General features: G+C 42.2%; 1 protein-coding gene across 1 annotated transcript; it reads left to right on the top strand.

Moving 5' to 3' along the window:
• The first annotated feature begins 16,339 nt into the window (after window positions 1-16,339).
• On the top strand, window positions 16,340-17,055 carry LOC124134359 (ras-related protein Rap-1b-like). The gene has a single exon (XM_046499128.2). The coding sequence runs from the start codon at window positions 16,359-16,361 to the stop codon at window positions 17,001-17,003; it is 645 nt and encodes a 214-aa protein (XP_046355084.1). The 5' UTR covers window positions 16,340-16,358; the 3' UTR covers window positions 17,004-17,055.
• The last annotated feature ends 1,695 nt before the right edge of the window (window positions 17,056-18,750 follow it).

Raw genomic sequence — 18,750 nt, 5'->3', positions numbered from 1 at the left:
TTGTGTGTTTGTCGATTATATTTCATGGGGTAAAGTTTGTGGTCTAAGGGAAGTAAATCTGCTTGCTAATATTGTCTGGCTATTAACGGTAATGCTAATCTTGTGTTCCTCTTACCAGTACTTTGTAATTTCTAAGAGTTATGCCCCTTATGCAAGCTCCCTTCAGAGTCTACATGCAAATCTCAGACAGCTGTACTATATCAAAGGGAAGTAACTATTAAGAAAAGAATCTTAGACAGGTACCCTGTACTTATTGCAGTACGGTGAGGAGAACAACCGCTCTGGGGCAGGCTCACCAGTCTAAAATAATCTGTTCTGCACATATCAGAAATAAGTTATGACGTCATTCTACATGTATCAAGGGAGATGACCCGTATTTTCTAAGCTTTTCAGTGCGTGAATCATTTGTCACCACTCGCCCCTTTCCGTAACTTGCAAGAAGACTCGAACCCCTATCAATGAATGTTATGAGCGAAAATACGACAAACCAATCAGAATGCGTGTATGACTTCAAGTTCTTCGTCAAAGAATCCCTCAGAAATATTTTTTGATTTTACTTATGTCTTGCATCGAATGTGCGTGAAAACGCTATCGCTGAGAAGAGCTTGAATTTCCCTATAGAACTCGGAATATTTAACATAATGTGGAGAGTTGAACACACTGTATGGAACTTATAAAAGGGACATTACTCTTATTGATTGTTAGTACATCACATTCGTCACTACTGGCATGTTTCCATGACCTACAACAAGGCTCGTCCCGCTCTCGAAGGAAGAACGCCATGCGTCGAAACGGGGCAAGCCAATGAGAAAGCGCGTCAGGATATGGGTACCTCAATTAATATAATCCCGAGTATTTAAATTAATTTTGGGAATATTCTTTTGTTTATATAATGTGGAAAAATGTAGATTGTCGGTTCCGCGCCGCAGTGTATACGGAGAACAGGATTGTGTTATATTAATGTTACTTGTAGGGCCATGTTGGTTGATAAATTCAAATGTACACGTGCATTTGTTTACATTTAGGAAACGGCTCCCTTGACTGCGACATCCGTTCACTTGAGCCGTCACTAGTCTTGGCTCTCCAAAACTACATTCAGTGTTATATTCCATTTTGATGGTACACCAAGACATCAAAAGCGACTATGCTTGTAGGAGGCAACTAACGGGATCGGGTGGTCAGGCTCGCTGACTTGGTTGATGCATGTCATCGTATCCCAATTGCGTGGATCGATGCTCATGATGTCAATCACTGGATTGTCTGGTCCCGACTCGATTATTTACAGACCGCCGTCATATTGCTGAGTGCGGTGTTGAACAATAAACAAACAACCATAAAATATAAATCAAAATTATTTACTAATCACCTATTAAAAAACACATTTAATTACCTGTTACATATGTAAATATATGTCACATGTGTAAATGTCACACACATCATCACACACACCAACACTCCCACACAGTTTCATCTTTTAAAGATGTCAATGTTTTATCAAGCACATCGTTTGTACTCTGCTACATGTCTTTACACAAGCTGATAAGATTGTATTTCTTCCTTTTCTTAACACCTTACTAATTTGCAAATAAAAGATGAACAGCTGAGGAGGAATTAGTTGAACGACTTGCCAGATATACTTTAGTACACAAGAATATACTAGTGTATATATATCAGTAAGGTTCAACAGGAATAAGCGTGCACTGCTGTAAAACCAATCTTGCTGTAGAATGCGGGTAGAATGAGAGTTATTGTTCTTATTTGAAGTAGTTCGCGTGTTCATACTCCAATATTGAAACCTTCGACAGGGGCACGAGTCTACATTCGACTTGTAACGTAATGGGACGAGTTGGTCACGAATGAGTATATCATAACACGATTATCTCCCTTAGACCATTAACTGCATTGATGGCGCGGCACGGCTTGCCGATTTCACAATGCTCTCGAACAGGGCACAATTTCCAGGCTTTGCCTGAAATAAAAAAAAAGTGATGTAATTGTGTGTTTGTCGATTAGCTGGCGGGGTTATCTTTAAACAACGTTTATATAAACGACTTGTGTTAACTTGATTCTTGATTCATTGTTCGTTAATTATGTGGGGGATCCGGGGTAGAATGGGTCTTCAGCAACCCATGCTTGTCTTGAGGCGACAAACAGGATCGGATGGTCAGGCGAGCTGATTTGGTCGATGTATATCATCGTATCCCAATTGCGTTGGTCGATGTTCCTGATGTCAATCACTGGATTGTCTGGTCCAGACTCGATTATTTACAGACCGCCGTCACATTTCTGGAATATTGCTGAGTGCGGCGTTAAACAACAAACAAACAAACGTTAATTATGTACGTCTTTTTGGATCATGAGACGACATATGCCACACAGACAGATCTACGGAAAGTATCCTAAGCATCTCATGCCTTTTTGCAAATGATCAATCTTTCAGAACATCATTGCGGCACAGTAAATTTCATAGGTCCCGATTTACATAAGAGTATTTTGTCATGAACCCATATCATATTAGATCAAAACCTTGACGTCGCAATATATATTTTATAATGGCAAGTAATGTGCAGACGACGTGACATATATTCTATGATTTAACGTGTTTGATTTGGGCGTCTTTACTTATTTTTGTGTTTCTCACCCCCCCCCCACCCCCCCACCCCCCCCCCCATGGTTTTCCCATGGAGGGGTAGTTTCCTTATTGCAGAATACCTATTCAAGGCTTTGACGATCTATACCAAATATTGACAATTTAATCCTATGTCTGGACGACTATTATGTTAATATGTTTCCTATTTATTAAGTTAGAAAGACAGACGGACCTTGTCAAGTAAAGTTTAAATTTTACAAAAAAGAAATGCAAAATATCCTTTAGTGAAGCAGATTTCATATTTTTAAATCTTTCGTATGGATATAATATAAAATGTTTAAGTCTTTGAAAGGCATTCAGAAGTGATACATGTAAGGAAGAGTATTTATGGAGGTGTACTTCGTTTTTTATGAGAAACACAACGTTTCAGAGTATATACTTACTCCTTCAGCAAGTGAATAAATACAATGGAATAGAGAAGAACAAAAATAATAAGATAACAAGGGTGGAAACTTAATAAGGGAAGCCAACAGATACTTGGCGCTGACAGGTGATTAGCGATGGAAAAATGGAAGCCAACGGAACAGAGATAAATGACAAAAGTTGAACCCCATTAAATTCCCATCCCCGTATGCAAGACCAACAGGGAAGATCCACAAGAAGCCACCTACAGACAGAATATCAGTCTGCTCGAAAGGATCTGTGTTCTGGCAAAGATGGCAAATCCTACATCAGCGACCCCTCTTTCGTCAACCAGGTGAAAGAAGCTAACCTCACAACCACCATGGTCGGCTATGACGTCGTCGACCTCTTTACCAACATACCTCTACAAGAAGCACTTGACATTGTTATATGTGCTGGTGTATGTTTGAATATGGGGTGTATGTGTACTTTATCTGTTGATCAGTATATGAGGTGCAATTAGACTTGACTTGAGGTGAGGGGCTTTCAGTTGAGTGAATTGCTTGTTATGTACAGCTTGTGATCTGACTGATTCAAGCGAGTAGCTTTTGTGAGCAGTTAAAGTCGGAAGCTCATCGACAAAGCATTTTAAAGCACTTGTGTAGTAGTGGAAGTGCAATGGTGTTTGTAATTTGGTGATGCAACAGTCTTCTTTGTTTCCTCCTCCAGAAGTATCTATAATGTTACTCTGTGAAATTGTACCATGTCGGGGCTGACAAAAACTGAGATCATATTGATGCGCCTTCAACTATGTACCACTGTGCAACAACGATGTCTGATGCAGACTGAGATCATATTGATGCGCCTTCAACTATGTACCACTGTGCAACAACCATGTCTGATGCAGACTGAGATCATATTGATGCGCCTTCAACTATGTACCACTGTGCAACAAACATGTCTGATGCAGACTGAGATCATATAAATGCGCCTTCAACTATGTACCACTGTGCAACAACGATGTCTGATGCAGACTGAGATCATATTGATGCGCCTTCAACTATGTGCCACTGTGCAACAACCATGTCTGATGCAGACTGAGATCATATTGATGCGCCTTCAACTATGTACCACTGTGCAACAACGATGTCTGATGCAGACTGAGATCATATTGATGCGCCTTCAACTATGTACCACTGTGCAACAACCATGTCTGATGCAGACTGAGATCATATTGATGCGCCTTCAACTATGTACCACTGTGCAACAACCATGTCTGATGCAGACTGAGATCATATTGATGCGCCTTCAACTATGTACCACTGTGCAACAACCATGTCTGATGCAGACTGAGATCATATTGATGCGCCTTCAACTATGTACCACTGTGCAACAACGATGTCTGATGCAGACTGAGATCATATTGATGCGCCTTCAACTATGTACCACTGTGCAACAACCATGTCTGATGCAGACTGAGATCATATTGATGCGCCTTCAACTATGTACCACTGTGCAACAACCATGTCTGATGCAGACTGAGATCATATTGATGCGCCTTCAACTATGTACCACTGTGCAACAACCATGTCTGATGCAGACTGAGATCATATTGATGCGCCTTCAACTATGTACCACTGTGCAACAACCATGTCTGATGCAGACTGAGATCATATTGATGCGCCTTCAACTATGTACCACTGTGCAACGACGATGTCTGATGCAGACTGAGATCATATTGATGCGCCTTCAACTATGTACCACTGTGCAACAACCATGTCTGATGCAGACTGAGATCATATTGATGCGCCTTCAACTATGTACCACTGTGCAACAACGATGTCTGATGCAGACTGAGATCATATTGATGCGCCTTCAACTATGTACCACTGTGCAACAACCATGTCTGATGCAGACTGAGATCATATTGATGCGCCTTCAACTATGTACCACTGTGCAACAACCATGTCTGATGCAGACTGAGATCATATTGATGCGCCTTCAACTATGTACCACTGTGCAACAACCATGTCTGATGCAGACTGAGATCATATTGATGCGCCTTCAACTATGTACCACTGTGCAACAACGATGTCTGATGCAGACTGAGATCATATTGATGCGCCTTCAACTATGTACCACTGTGCAACGACGATGTCTGATGCAGACTGAGATCATATTGATGCGCCTTCAACTATGTACCACTGTGCAACAACGATGTCTGATGCAGACTGAGATCATATTGATGCGCCTTCAACTATGTACCACTGTGCAACAACCATGTCTGATGCAGACTGAGATCATATTGATGCGCCTTCAACTATGTACCACTGTGCAACGACGATGTCTGATGCAGACTGAGATCATATTGATGCGCCTTCAACTATGTACCACTGTGCAACGACGATGTCTGATGCAGACTGAGATCATATTGATGCGCCTTCAACTATGTACCACTGTGCAACAACGATGTCTGATGCAGACTGAGATCATATTGATGCGCCTTCAACTATGTACCACTGTGCAACAACCATGTCTGATGCAGACTGAGATCATATTGATGCGCCTTCAACTATGTACCACTGTGCAACAACCATGTCTGATGCAGACTGAGATCATATTGATGCGCCTTCAACTATGTACCACTGTGCAACAACGATGTCTGATGCAGACTGAGATCATATTGATGCGCCTTCAACTATGTACCACTGTGCAACGACGATGTCTGATGCAGACTGAGATCATATTGATGCGCCTTCAACTATGTACCACTGTGCAACAACGATGTCTGATGCAGACTGAGATCATATTGATGCGCCTTCAACTATGTACCACTGTGCAACAACCATGTCTGATGCAGACTGAGATCATATTGATGCGCCTTCAACTATGTACCACTGTGCAACAACGATGTCTGATGCAGACTGAGATCATATTGATGCGCCTTCAACTATGTACCACTGTGCAACAACGATGTCTGATGCAGACTGAGATCATATTGATGCGCCTTCAACTATGTACCACTGTGCAACAACCATGTCTGATGCAGACTGAGATCATATTGATGCGCCTTCAACTATGTACCACTGTGCAACAACGATGTCTGATGCAGACTGAGATCATATTGATGCGCCTTCAACTATGTACCACTGTGCAACAACCATGTCTGATGCAGACTGAGATCATATTGATGCGCCTTCAACTATGTACCACTGTGCAACAACGATGTCTGATGCAGACTTGGAGAATCCTACCCCTGGTGACTATGACTTTATGTTTTAATAATGCGATATTGCTTGGCCGAAATTATTGCTAGGATGGCCTTTGTTATTATGTATGCCAGTATTGTGGGTAATGACTAATTCTTAGTGTAGAATTAATAAACTCTTCTTAACTGCAGTTAGATTGTTGTGTAATCTATTTTTGTTGTGCGAGTGGTTTTGCTTCACCACAACTCAATTCAAATCTTTCTTGTATGAAAGACCACATGCCCATATACAATGGAGTTACATAACATATTTATAAGATACAAAGTCAAGGTAACACTTCACTTCGTAACACAAATGCATGATGTATGTTCAAAGCCAGTTGATGATGTGTTAGAAGATCTTATAGCATTAAAATGAGAAAAAGACCACTGTGGCAAGTATACTAGCCACATAAAGAAACTGTGCACGGAAAAAATATTTTCTGGATTGAAATACAACACAGCAAGAACAAAATGATGCAGACGCTGTAGCAGCTGAATGATCGGACCATAAGAAAATGTCAACGGGACCTGAACAACATCTGTTACGATGACGTCAGAAGATCAAAATGGAGTAGGGGGTCATACGACAAAGTCACAAAGTCAATAACGGGTATGACCACCCTGTGCGTGAATCACAGCAGTGCATCGGCGACGCATGGAGTCCACCAAATGGGCATGGAAGGCCTGGGGAATGGCCTGCCATATCCTCCTCAAATCCTGTGCCAAGTCACGGACGTTATCTGGAGGATGTGGAAGACGACGCAGACGGCGCTCCATTTCATCACATACATGCTCTATTGGGGAGAGATCTGGAGAAACTGCAGGCCATGGCAGTAACATGACATTGTTATGGTGAAGGAAATCCATTGCGACCCTAGCCGTGTGAGGACGAGCGTTGTCCTGTTGAAATGTCAATCCCGGGCCATGACGTTGCAGGAAAGAAATGACCACAGGCCTCAGAATCTGATCCCTGTAGCCAACACCGGTGAGATTGCCCTGAACAACCACCAAACGGGGTTCGGTGCCGTGCTGTTATCCCACCCCAAATCATCACAGAGCCACCTCCAAAACGATTCCTCTCCACAATACAGTTGCGTGCATAACGTTCTCCCTGGTAGACACGTTGGCGCCCGTCACTGTGGGAAATGTTGAACCTCGATTCATCTGTAAAGACAACATTTCTCCACCATATTCGAGGTTGGCGAACATGATTTCGACACTATCTTAGACGGTTGACTCGATGACGGTGTGTCAGGATGGGACGTATGGCAGGGCGTCGTGGTCGAATCCCGTACTGACGTAAACGATTCCTGACAGTGTTGGGATGGATACGGCGCAGTCCAGGAATTGTCTGGGACGTCGTTACTGCCGTTTGGAACCTGTGTCGGAGATGTGTAACTCGAATCCATCTGTCCTGTCTTGGCGTCGTTACTCGGGGACGTCCTGAACGTGGGTGGTAGGCAACGTCATTTGTGTTCTGATAACGCCTCACCAATGCCGATATCGTGTTACGATGGCATTGGAAATGTGTTGCCACCTGTTGTTGCCTCATTCCCGCTCGGATCATTCCAATGGCTTCATGACGCTGTGCAGCTGTCAATCTTGGCATGATTTGCTTGTGATATGCTTGTGTCTGCGCCTGAGAAGTTTTGAATTTTTGAATGACCACAGATCATGCTTTCCAAAGTGACAGTGAATTTTGATTTGCACATGCTGTGTACAGCTGCACAGGATGCACATGCAGTAAGACATTGCACGTCCATAGGCCCCCATCAATGACGTCATATCGTATGGCACGTGCATGAGCGTTTGAATGTCTCCAATAATTGCTGTGTTCAAACCTATATTTCATATATGGACGGTGTGCCCTTATATCTATATTTTCTCCGTGCACAGTTTCTTAATGTGGCTAGTATACTTGTTTCTTAGATTTTCGTATATAGGGCCAATAAACTTAAAATGGTATTCATCTTCGACAACAACATCACAGAATGGGCATTACATTTCTCAACAGATGAAAATCTCCCTGTGTTAATGTTTAGATCATTCAGGCCAAGTCTAAAATGAATAATGATGTTACGAAAATTCCTGTACCGTAAGTTTGATAAATAACATTCTGGCTCAAGCAATGACTTGAAGTGGCGATTAGTATCATATCTTGAACTTTCGTAAATATCTGAATGCTGATGAAACATATCAATGGCACGCATGCGAAAGTACTTAATGAAAACATTTGCATTACCAATTGTCTGGGAGAGCCAGATGAAACCGAAGCCATATGTAAAAAGCAATGTAGTATACAAGAAACCCACGTGTTCTTTCCAAGACTATCTAGGTGTACAAGCATGTTGTAGGCTTTCTTAGGTAAACGGTGTTCAGGCTTTATTATTTTACATCAATACTTCAAGCAACGAGTGTACCCTTACCTTTGAAACAACATTTCACTCTTGCGGGCACTCGACCACCTCTACTAAATATAACACTATTTGTTTTATCAAGATGAATACTAAGTTTCCATTTATCTGAATATTCCGAAAGTATGCCAAGCTGCTTCTGCAGACCAATAATAGTACTAGACATCAAAATCGCATCATCTGCAAAAAGGAGTATGAAAAGTTCTATTATGTCAGGGAAGAGCTGGACGCCATGTCTACCAGACTGCATGATATCAACATATAACTCATTTATAAAAAAGAGAGAAAAGTATAGGACTTAAAACACATCTTTGGCGTAAGCCTATCGGGTAATTAAAAAAGTCACTTTTAGTATCACCACAGCAAACAAATGAGTTTACATTTGCATACATTGATTTAACAATAGTAAACATTTTGCCTCCTAAACCCTTATTTTTTAAACAACTCCACAATTTTGCTCTATTTACAGAATCAAATGCCTTTTTAAAATCAACAAAGGCCACATACAGCTTGCGTTTGCTGTTGGATAAATATTTCTCAATGACTGCATACAAAGTAAATATGTGGTCAAAAACCGAACAGTCCTTTCTAAGTCCCGCCAGTGTTTCAGGAATCAAATCTCTCATATTTGACCACTGTGTTAATCTATTATTGATGAAAGTGAGTGAGTATGGTTTTACGCCGCTTTTAGCAATATTCCAGCAATATCACGGCGGGGGACACCAGAAATGGGCTTCACACATTGTACCCATGTCGGGAATCGAACCCGGGTCTTCTGCGTGACGAGCGAACGCTTTAACCACTAGGCTACCCGACCGCCCTTATTGATGATAGAAGTAAATGCTTTACAAAGAATACTAGTGAGAGATATACCCGATTATTGTCAGGATTGTTTACGTTTCCATTCTTGAATAACGGAATAATAATGGATTTTGACCAGACAGAAGGAAAAACACCTGTATCAAAAATCCGATTGAAACATTTAACCAGAAAAGGCATAATATCAGGTAATGAGTACTTAAGCATTTCAGCTATAACACAATCAGCCCCTGCAGATTTCCTGTAATTTGGAAGTGCAACAGCCTTATTTGTTGCCGCCTCCTGTAGTATCTATACCAACATTCTCCACAACAAGCTACATAATAGAATTGAAGACATAGATACCAAACACCATAGACAGCATCATGAAGCTAGGCTCCAGCTGCTTTGTCTCATCATATTTTACTTTCAAAAACAAGATCTACAATCAAATCCTCGGACTGCCTATGGGCTCCCCTCTATCTCCACTCATCAATGAAATCTTCATGACACCCTTCGAAGAACCAGCCCTCTCCACAGCACCATTCCAACCCCTCGGCTGGTACCGAAAAGTAGTCGGCACATTCACCACCATAGCCCACCAGAACGACCCCCACAGAGCTCCTAAAACATCTCAACGTCCAGCTGCAGAGAATCCCGTTCACCATGGAGGCCGAAACCAAACACTTCCATTCCTAGACGTGTCCCTCCAAACCACAGATGATGGACTAAGAACATCAGTGTACCGCAAGCCAGCACACACAGTACATCCGCTACAACTCCTGCCACCACGACCAGATAACACAAGCCATCATCTCCATCCTCACTCGACGTGCCAAATCCATTTGCCACCCTCATGCCCTCAGCAGTGAACTGGACCATCTTAAGGAAACAATCACTGCCTTCAACAGTTACCCTGCCCTGCTAGTCTCCAAAACCATCCGCAAGACGCCCAAGAACTCTGATCACAGACCTTAACCTGCCCCATCACCCATCAGAATCACCATACTCTACCAACGCCTGGTCACTCATCAGATTTCCTGCCTCATCAAGAACAAAGCCAACTTAGTCACCTTTCCTAGCGGCAAGTCCATCAAGACCTATCTACAAGCCAATGGTAGAGGCACAAGCAGAGGATGTATATTGAACAACAAAAGTTCCTGTGACATTGAATAAGATTTGTTGCAAAGTTATGTTTTTTACCAAATCTGAAACAAATTCGCTTTGCAACAGATAAAAGACTCCTGTAAGTGTTCAAATGGTTTAATTTGTCATACTGACTTCAGAAAATGCGTGATTTCATAAAAAACATGAACATGCCAAAATGTCAAATTACAAAACAATAGCGTGTGTGTCCACCTCTGGTTGCGATGCAAGCAACACATCTTCGTCTCATGGAATGGACCAGGCGTCGCACAAAGTCCTTGGGGATATCTGTCCATATCTGCTGGAGTATGTTTCGAAGTTCCTGGAGTGTATGTGGAACACGTGGTTAACGTCGAAGGCGCCGATCAATCTCATCCCACATGTGCTCGATTGGTGGGAGATCAGGGGAGCGAGCCGGCTAGGGGATGACATTCACGTTGTTTTGTTGAAGAGAATCCTGAACAAGTCGAGCAATATGAGGCCGGGCGTTGTCATGTTGAAAGGTAATAACTGGGCCATGACGACGAAAAAAAAGGTAGAACAACAGGGCCGATGATCTCGTCGCGGTAGCGCTGTCCATTGAGATTTCCCTCTACCACTATCGAACGGGTCTTGCTGTAATCCCACCCCATACCATAACGCTGCCGCCCCCGAACCTATCTTCTTCCATGACACACTGATTGACGTAACGTTCACCTCGACGTCGGTACACTCGAATCCGTCCATCGCTGTGGCTGAGGTGAAAACGAGACTCGTCAGTGAATAGAACTTGTCCCCACTGCATGGCCGCCCAGCGTAGACGCTGTCTGCACCACTGTAGACGTGCTTGACGGTGGTTTCCTGTCAAAATGGGACGTCTGGCGGGTCTTCTGGCGACAATCCCTGCACATCTGAGGCGACGACGTACGGTTTGTGAAGATATTCGTCGAAGGCCAGGGATGCTTCTTGCAGTCACTGTTGCTGGCTGGAATCGATTTCGTAGGTGTTGTTCGAATCCAGTTGTCTTGTCGATTATTGGTTACGCGTGGCCTGCCACTCCGAGGATGGTCTCTGACTGCATTCGTCTGTTGCCAGCGTTGTCATAAACACCAAATGGTGTTTCTGTGGACGTTAAATTGTCTTGTGGTTGTTGTCAGCACGATGCTAAACAATGCATATGGAATCCCGTTAACGCACATGCTTTTATACTCATTTTGTATAAGATCGATACATCCGGCTGCGACACCTCCGAGACCGCACTACCACAGCAACGTCTACAACCACACAGATCCCTGGGGTACGCAGAATATCAGATCAAACGGTACGCAACAGACTGAGGGAGGTTGGACTTTTTGCACGGAGACCTGTTCGACGTCATGTATTGACCCCACCTCATCTGGCGGAATGTCTGCTTTGGTGCCAACAGAGGGTTAGATGGGCACGTGCAAGGTGGAGAAATGTACTGTTTACTGACGAGTCCCGTTTCCTACTCACACGTGCTGATGGGCGCGCACGTGTCTACAGACGTCGGGGTGAACGTTACGCCCCCAACTGTGTGCAGCATGTTGTCACATTTGGCGGCGGGGGTGTCATGGTATGGGCCGGAATTCATCACGGTGGTAGGACGCCTCTCGTGCATGTGGCAGGTGCATTAACAGGTGTGCGTTACAGAGACTTGATCCTACAGCCTTACGTTCTTCCTCACGTCAACGTTCATGGCGGACAGTTCCAGCAGGACAACGCTCGACCGCATATTGCACGTGTTTGTCAGGACTTCTTACAGCACAGCAACATTCAGACATTACCTTGGCCAGCCCGGTCACCAGATTTGTCCCCGATTGAGCATCTGTTGGACGAGTTGGATCAACGCGTGCGCAGAAGGAATCCACCGCCCCAAACACTACCGGCGCTTCTTGATGCACTTCAGCATGAATGGCAGCACATCCAACAGCGTGTTATTGACAACTTGATTGCATCTATGGGTCGTCGGTGTCAAGCGGTGATTGATGCACGTGGTGGGCACAACCGATACTGACATTTTCTGTACCCCTGTGACATTAACTGTATCGTGTACGTGTGTCTGTCTAGGTGACACGATTAATGTTTTGAACATTGTGTACATTGATCTTCAAACAGTGTTTCAATCATGGTTTCTGTGTCCTATTTTGACACAATCGCATTATATTACATTTTGAAAGTCAGTGTCAAGTTTCTTTTTTTGAAGAGTATATATGCACATACATACACCCACCCCCCACCCCCCATTTATCCTTCCAACTAGCCATACACTCAACTATATATGCACTCATTTACATACATATATAATACATTTCATTTAAATGTTAATCTAAAACAGAAGTTCACAAGATACAAAACGCTCTGTACTAACTGAGAAGGATTATTCTCTTGAACATTTGTTGTAGTGTTGAAGCAAGAGTATATTGTATGCAGTTTGGTTTGAATAACCAGCACAGATGGTCTATACTGTAGTATTCATGTAATGAAAGTCACTATTCTGTTTTGCAAGATTTGGCGATGAGTTTTGTTCGCAGCAAATTATTGCATGGACACTGTCAGGGAATTAACTCTCAACTTTAACCCCGCTACTATAACAGAGAGCACACAGCCTTTGTTCAATAGGTGTCTTAGGTTTGGCAAGACATCCAATTACAGGTGGTCACGTCAGAACAACCTTTCGCGAAATATGACCGACCAATGAAATAACTAACAGGAAGTTAACGTTAGCCACTTAGAAAGCAGCTTTCCCAGCTTTGCGGTACTAGTTTCAAACTTGCGACTTCCATTCCAGACTATGCTTTTAAAAGTATTTTGAATAAGTCATACAGTCCGTAACAGTTGTTTTGTGTTGAGCTTTAGAAGTTGCATGATTAGAAAACATTCCGCTAACAATGTAACATAACAATATGAATATCTCATTTATATTTTTTTATTTCGTGTTTGTATCGTTATCTATCGTGTAGTTGTCCGATTTTCGATCACGAACGTTAATACTGCTTAATTTCGTTTATCCGACATAATCATATGCAACCAACAATGTCGGATTAACGGGACTTGACTGTATGTATGTATATTATGAATTTAGGATACTATTTTTGTTGATGGTCTTGATCAGTGTATGACGTCAGACAGGGAGTGGCTATCCTTGTCAGACAGGGATGGTGGTGTTGTTTCCACACAACGTTGACGTCAGTATGTATCGTCTTAAACCATCATCAACCAGCTTGTAAACAAGACCTTGTATCAGGTCTACTGGCGAATAGTGCAAGAACGCTACACCAAAGTCATTGACCTGAAGGACAGATTATTCATAATTGACCTGGGGGCACGGGTGGCCCAGTCGTCTGAGAAACCAGAAACGCCAGAAACCTATGATTGTGGGTTCGAATCCCGGTTCGCCCCAATTATGTTTCTAGGTTTGTCAGCACCATACCCGTGCTCGTGGGTTTCACCGAAGTGGTAAACGTCTTAGACCTGCGTCACTTCGGGCTTTCCTCCCACATTAAGCTGACACGCCGTGATATAACTGGAATACTGTTAAAAGCGGCGTTAAACCTAACTCACTCACTCACTCACTCATAATTGACCTCCTTGATACACCTGAACCACCTCCTTTTTTCGGACACCTCATGTTGTGTATTCTGTGGGAGATGAGACCACACTTGAGACGGTGGCTCAGGGCTTCCATAATTATTTTTGAAAAAAAAAGTTTCAAGTTTCACAATGGTTTGAAACCACGGCGATATTCATGACAGTTGACGTACATAAAGCGAACTTTTGGAACTTGGAATGGAAGCAACTCTATGCTACTTTTATTTCTGTGCTGTGATAACAGGGGCAATGAGTAAGACGCTTGAGTATCAGTTGCTTATTACACTTAGTTTCAAAGTAACGAATGCGGAGTCAAAATAACTCTGAATTCATGATAATCAGAGCTAAATTTCCCGATATATGACAAAATCATGACAAACAACAGCAAAACAACAGGCCTGTGAGGTGTTAAACTACATGCTTTTCGGCGATAAGTACCTCCCAGGCGAGTGTTGACGTCGTTCCCTGTTTTTGATGAGTCACGAAGTCAGCGAGCCTGACCACCCGATACGTTAGTCGCGACTTACATGTACGACAAGCATCCTGCAGTTTTGGTCGGTTGACGATGTATCACTTCACCGCACACAGTTGAGATATAGAATGTTCTTAAATCATGTTTAATAGATCTAGATGAAAAGAACAAGAAAAATGGTATAGTCTGTATTTGATGACAATAGATAAACACATGGTGGAAACAGATTAGGATATTTAGATTATAAAAATTCAATAGAGACATCTGACTAGGTTCAGATTCCAATATCAAGACAGGAGAGAGTATTAGCTTCCGTCAAATGTGAATGTCTCCCCTCATCATTAAAAACAGGACCCGTGAAGATCCGGGGTTGAACCGGTCTTCAGTAACCCATGCTTGCCGTAAAAAGCCACTATGCTTGTCGTGGTCAAGCTTGCTGACTTGGTTGATGCATGTCATCGTATCCCAAATCCGTGGATCGATGCTCATGATGTCAATCACTGAATTGTCTGATCCAGACTCTATTATTTACAGACCGCCGCCATATAGCTGGAATATTGCTGAGTGCGGCGTTAAACAACAAACCAACCAAACCAAATGTTTCGATTGTCTGTGGTCTGTGACTTTATGCCCTAAAACTACCAAAACTAGTGCTAGCCCACTGAGATAAAAGGCCCTATTGTTTAACCTCTCAGTGCCGAGAGCAAGACAGATAAAGAACAAGTACCATCTTTTAACATTTACTGGTGTGACGCGGCCGGGACTCGAACAACTAACCTTCTGCTCTCCGGGCATAGTGGGGCTGATATGAGTGATGTTAGAGATAAAACCTTCTGTTGGTATTGTGCTCACAATTTGGAGCCAACCCTTTGGGATTCCAATAAGAATATTGGCCCCCAGTAACCTATGCTTGTCGCAACAAGCGTCTAAACCGATCAGATGGTAATTCTCGCGGACTTGGTTAATATCATTAATCGATGCTAATGATATCAATCACTGTATTGTCTGATCCAGATAAGATTATTTACAGATTACCGTCACATTGGAATATAATAAATGCAGCGTTAAATAATATTTTTCATTGAATATCTAGTAAATTATATGCTTCAGATAAAACAGTTGCCAACCAGGCACCTAAACTAATTCCATTTTATTTTAATCAAGGGGGCACAGGTCGTCCAGTCGTCTAAGGCGCCGTAATGAAGAGTTGCATCCCTTGGGCACGCCCAAAACCTATGATCGTGAGTTCGATTTCTGGTTCGCCTAGATTATGTTTCTAGGTTTGTCAGTACCATACCTGTGTTCGTGTATTTCACCAAAGTGGTAAACGTCTAAGACCTGCATTGCATTTGGCTTGTGATATTACTGGAATCGTGTTCAAAGCAGCATTAAACTCATCCCGCTCACTCGCCAAATAAAGATTACTGGTGATGATATATATAGTAGAAATATTCTATAAAAAGACATTTGCCTGGATTTTATTTTATTTTCACATTAACACTTGCAATCAACAACAAGAATGTCTCATGCACAAGCCAATAACAAACATATTTATTCAAAGACGTCTGACGTCAGCAGTGTTGCTCTTGGAAATTAATCATCCAGTGCATATAAAAGGTGAAGACAAATGCGTGTTGGTATCACTTTCTTTCTAGACCTCGAGAGTGTCATATCTGAGCGTTACAAGGTTTTCATCTGATGAACATGTCCTTGCCTATACCATCAGTCAACTCTTCCACGTCTGGATCTGAGGGATCTTTCAGGATCGCTGTGATGGGAGCTTCGGCAGTAGGTAAGAGCGCCATTATCAACCAGTTAATCTTTGGAAAGTTTCTCCGAGGCTACGCGGCCACGATACAAGAACGCTATATTACCGACATAGACGTGAACGGCAGACACGTCGTGCTTGACATCTTCGATACCCCCGGGGCCTACTGTTTCGCCAACGTAAGGAAACTGGCCATGACCAACGCCGACGCCTTTGTGTTGGTGTATTCTGTGGGAGACGAGTCATCCTTTGAGAACATGGCTAATCTGAGACATTTGATTGTCCAAGAGAAATCTGTCGACGTTCCTATCCTTGTTGTAGGAAACAAGACTGATCTGACAACCACCGATCGCTTCATATCCAAAGACAAAGCTCAATGCATGGTGACAAGCGGCTGGAATCACAACTATATGGAAGCCTCTGCCAAAGACAACGCCAACATTTCCGAAATATTCCAGCTGATTGTGAGCCAAACAAGATCCTATTTAACCGACAAAAGACGGCGCATGACTACGCCAACTGCCGCCCTTAAGACACTTAGACGCAAACTGACGAGGTCCCAAACCTTCAACTAAAATAAAAGTTCTCACCATGGGGGTGGTCACCGATTGAATGGTCTCACTGAAGTGCTGATTGTTATGCTTGAACATTATGACGTTTTTATGATGAGTGTCCGCACTTAACTGAATATTCTAAGCATGATAGGTTCATATAACTGTCTAGTTTATTGTAAATAAAATATTAAATCTGAAGCCTATTGTTCTGGTTTTTTTCCAAGCAGTGGATATTAAGACCGGCTACTTCTTGCTTAACAAAGGTATAAGAATCTATAACGAAACATCACTATTTCAGTATCATAAAGAAGTTGCAGACATAAACGTTCTGTCCACCTTGTCATCCGTTAACTTCCATGAAATCACTATCAAACGAAGCTACATAACTGCATGGCAGCTGGTGGCGCATGTCACAGACGGCTACCACTTAGGCGCATGATCCAAGACGATTCATGATTCTAAACTATTTATACATACGAGGCCGACTGAAGGAGTAATAAAAAGACATCACATATTCATACATGCATACAAAGAGAGAGAGAGAGAGAGAGAGAGAGAGAGAGAGAGAGAGAGAGAGAGAGAGAGAGAGAGAATGGCTAATCCCTTGGACATGGCGGCATTATAATTGAAATGTTAAAATGTTCTGAACCTGTCATATTTCCATTCTTAACAATCTTATTAAACAAGCTATTTGATTCTGAGGTATTTCCTGACTACGGAAGCCTTTCATGGGTCATTAGCTCTAAAAAAAATATCTAATTTTTTGAAATTTCAAGATACTAAGTTGTAATTTCAAGATCCTAAGTTGAAATATCAAGATACTCAGTTGAAATTTCAAGTTATTATCTTGAAATTTCAACTTGGTATGTACCTTGAAATTTCAACTTAGTATCTTGAAATTTCAATAAAAAGAATTTAAAAATGGCCCTAAAAGGCTTCCGTACCTGACTCCTTGACAAAGTCAGTCATAATTCCCTTACTTAAGAAAGGAAACAAACAAAATCCAGATAATGACCGATAAATATCTCTTTTGTGTGTACTACACTTTACACCTCCATATTAAAAACCAGACATCTAATTGGGCAAATGTTAGAGATAAACGTGACAGAAATTCTGGCTGGTTTTCGACGGGAAGTTCTGCAATGGATCATGTTTTCACTTGCAAGTGAACAAAACTGTTCCCTTTGTTGACTATCGAAAGGCACTCGTCTCGTTGTAAGCTTTGGAATTGTTTCTTCGCATCTGGTTTAAGCGGGCCAAAGTTAAGAGCCCTTAAAGCCATCTGTACCTCGATGAAAACATGTGTAAGATGCAGCGATGGTGTGTGCTGGACTGTCATATCGGTTTCAAACAAGGCTGTATATTTAGCCCTCTTTTATTTTCATTCTTTATCAATGAAATTTAATTATCTTTGGAAACTTTAGAACAATGGCCATAATGCCACGTTATCGCATTGTCGCGCTTTGGTTAAGTTTGACATCTTTTGCTTGTTTTTGTATGGGCGACAACGCGACACATAGTTGAGACCATTTATATTTGCCTTTGTCCAGTTTGTGCTTTTGAGGACGAAAAACCTTGCGAGGGGTATTGTCATAGCTTTCTCATAACACCAAATTTCTGTTATTTGGAAATATACTGAACCAAATTAAAAACTTCACAATCCTAAAATTTTAACATTTTGACCAGTTATCATTGCGGTCTGTTACGACGTAAATTGTAATCAAAAGGTAAATTGTAATAATATTTGACGTAAATTGTAATACGCAAA

Source organism: Haliotis rufescens, unplaced genomic scaffold, assembly GCF_023055435.1.
Source record: "Haliotis rufescens isolate VD_foot unplaced genomic scaffold, xgHalRufe1.0.p SCAF_11, whole genome shotgun sequence".
Taxonomy (NCBI): domain Eukaryota; kingdom Metazoa; phylum Mollusca; class Gastropoda; order Lepetellida; family Haliotidae; genus Haliotis; species Haliotis rufescens.
This window is presented reverse-complemented; position numbering and strand designations above follow the sequence as displayed.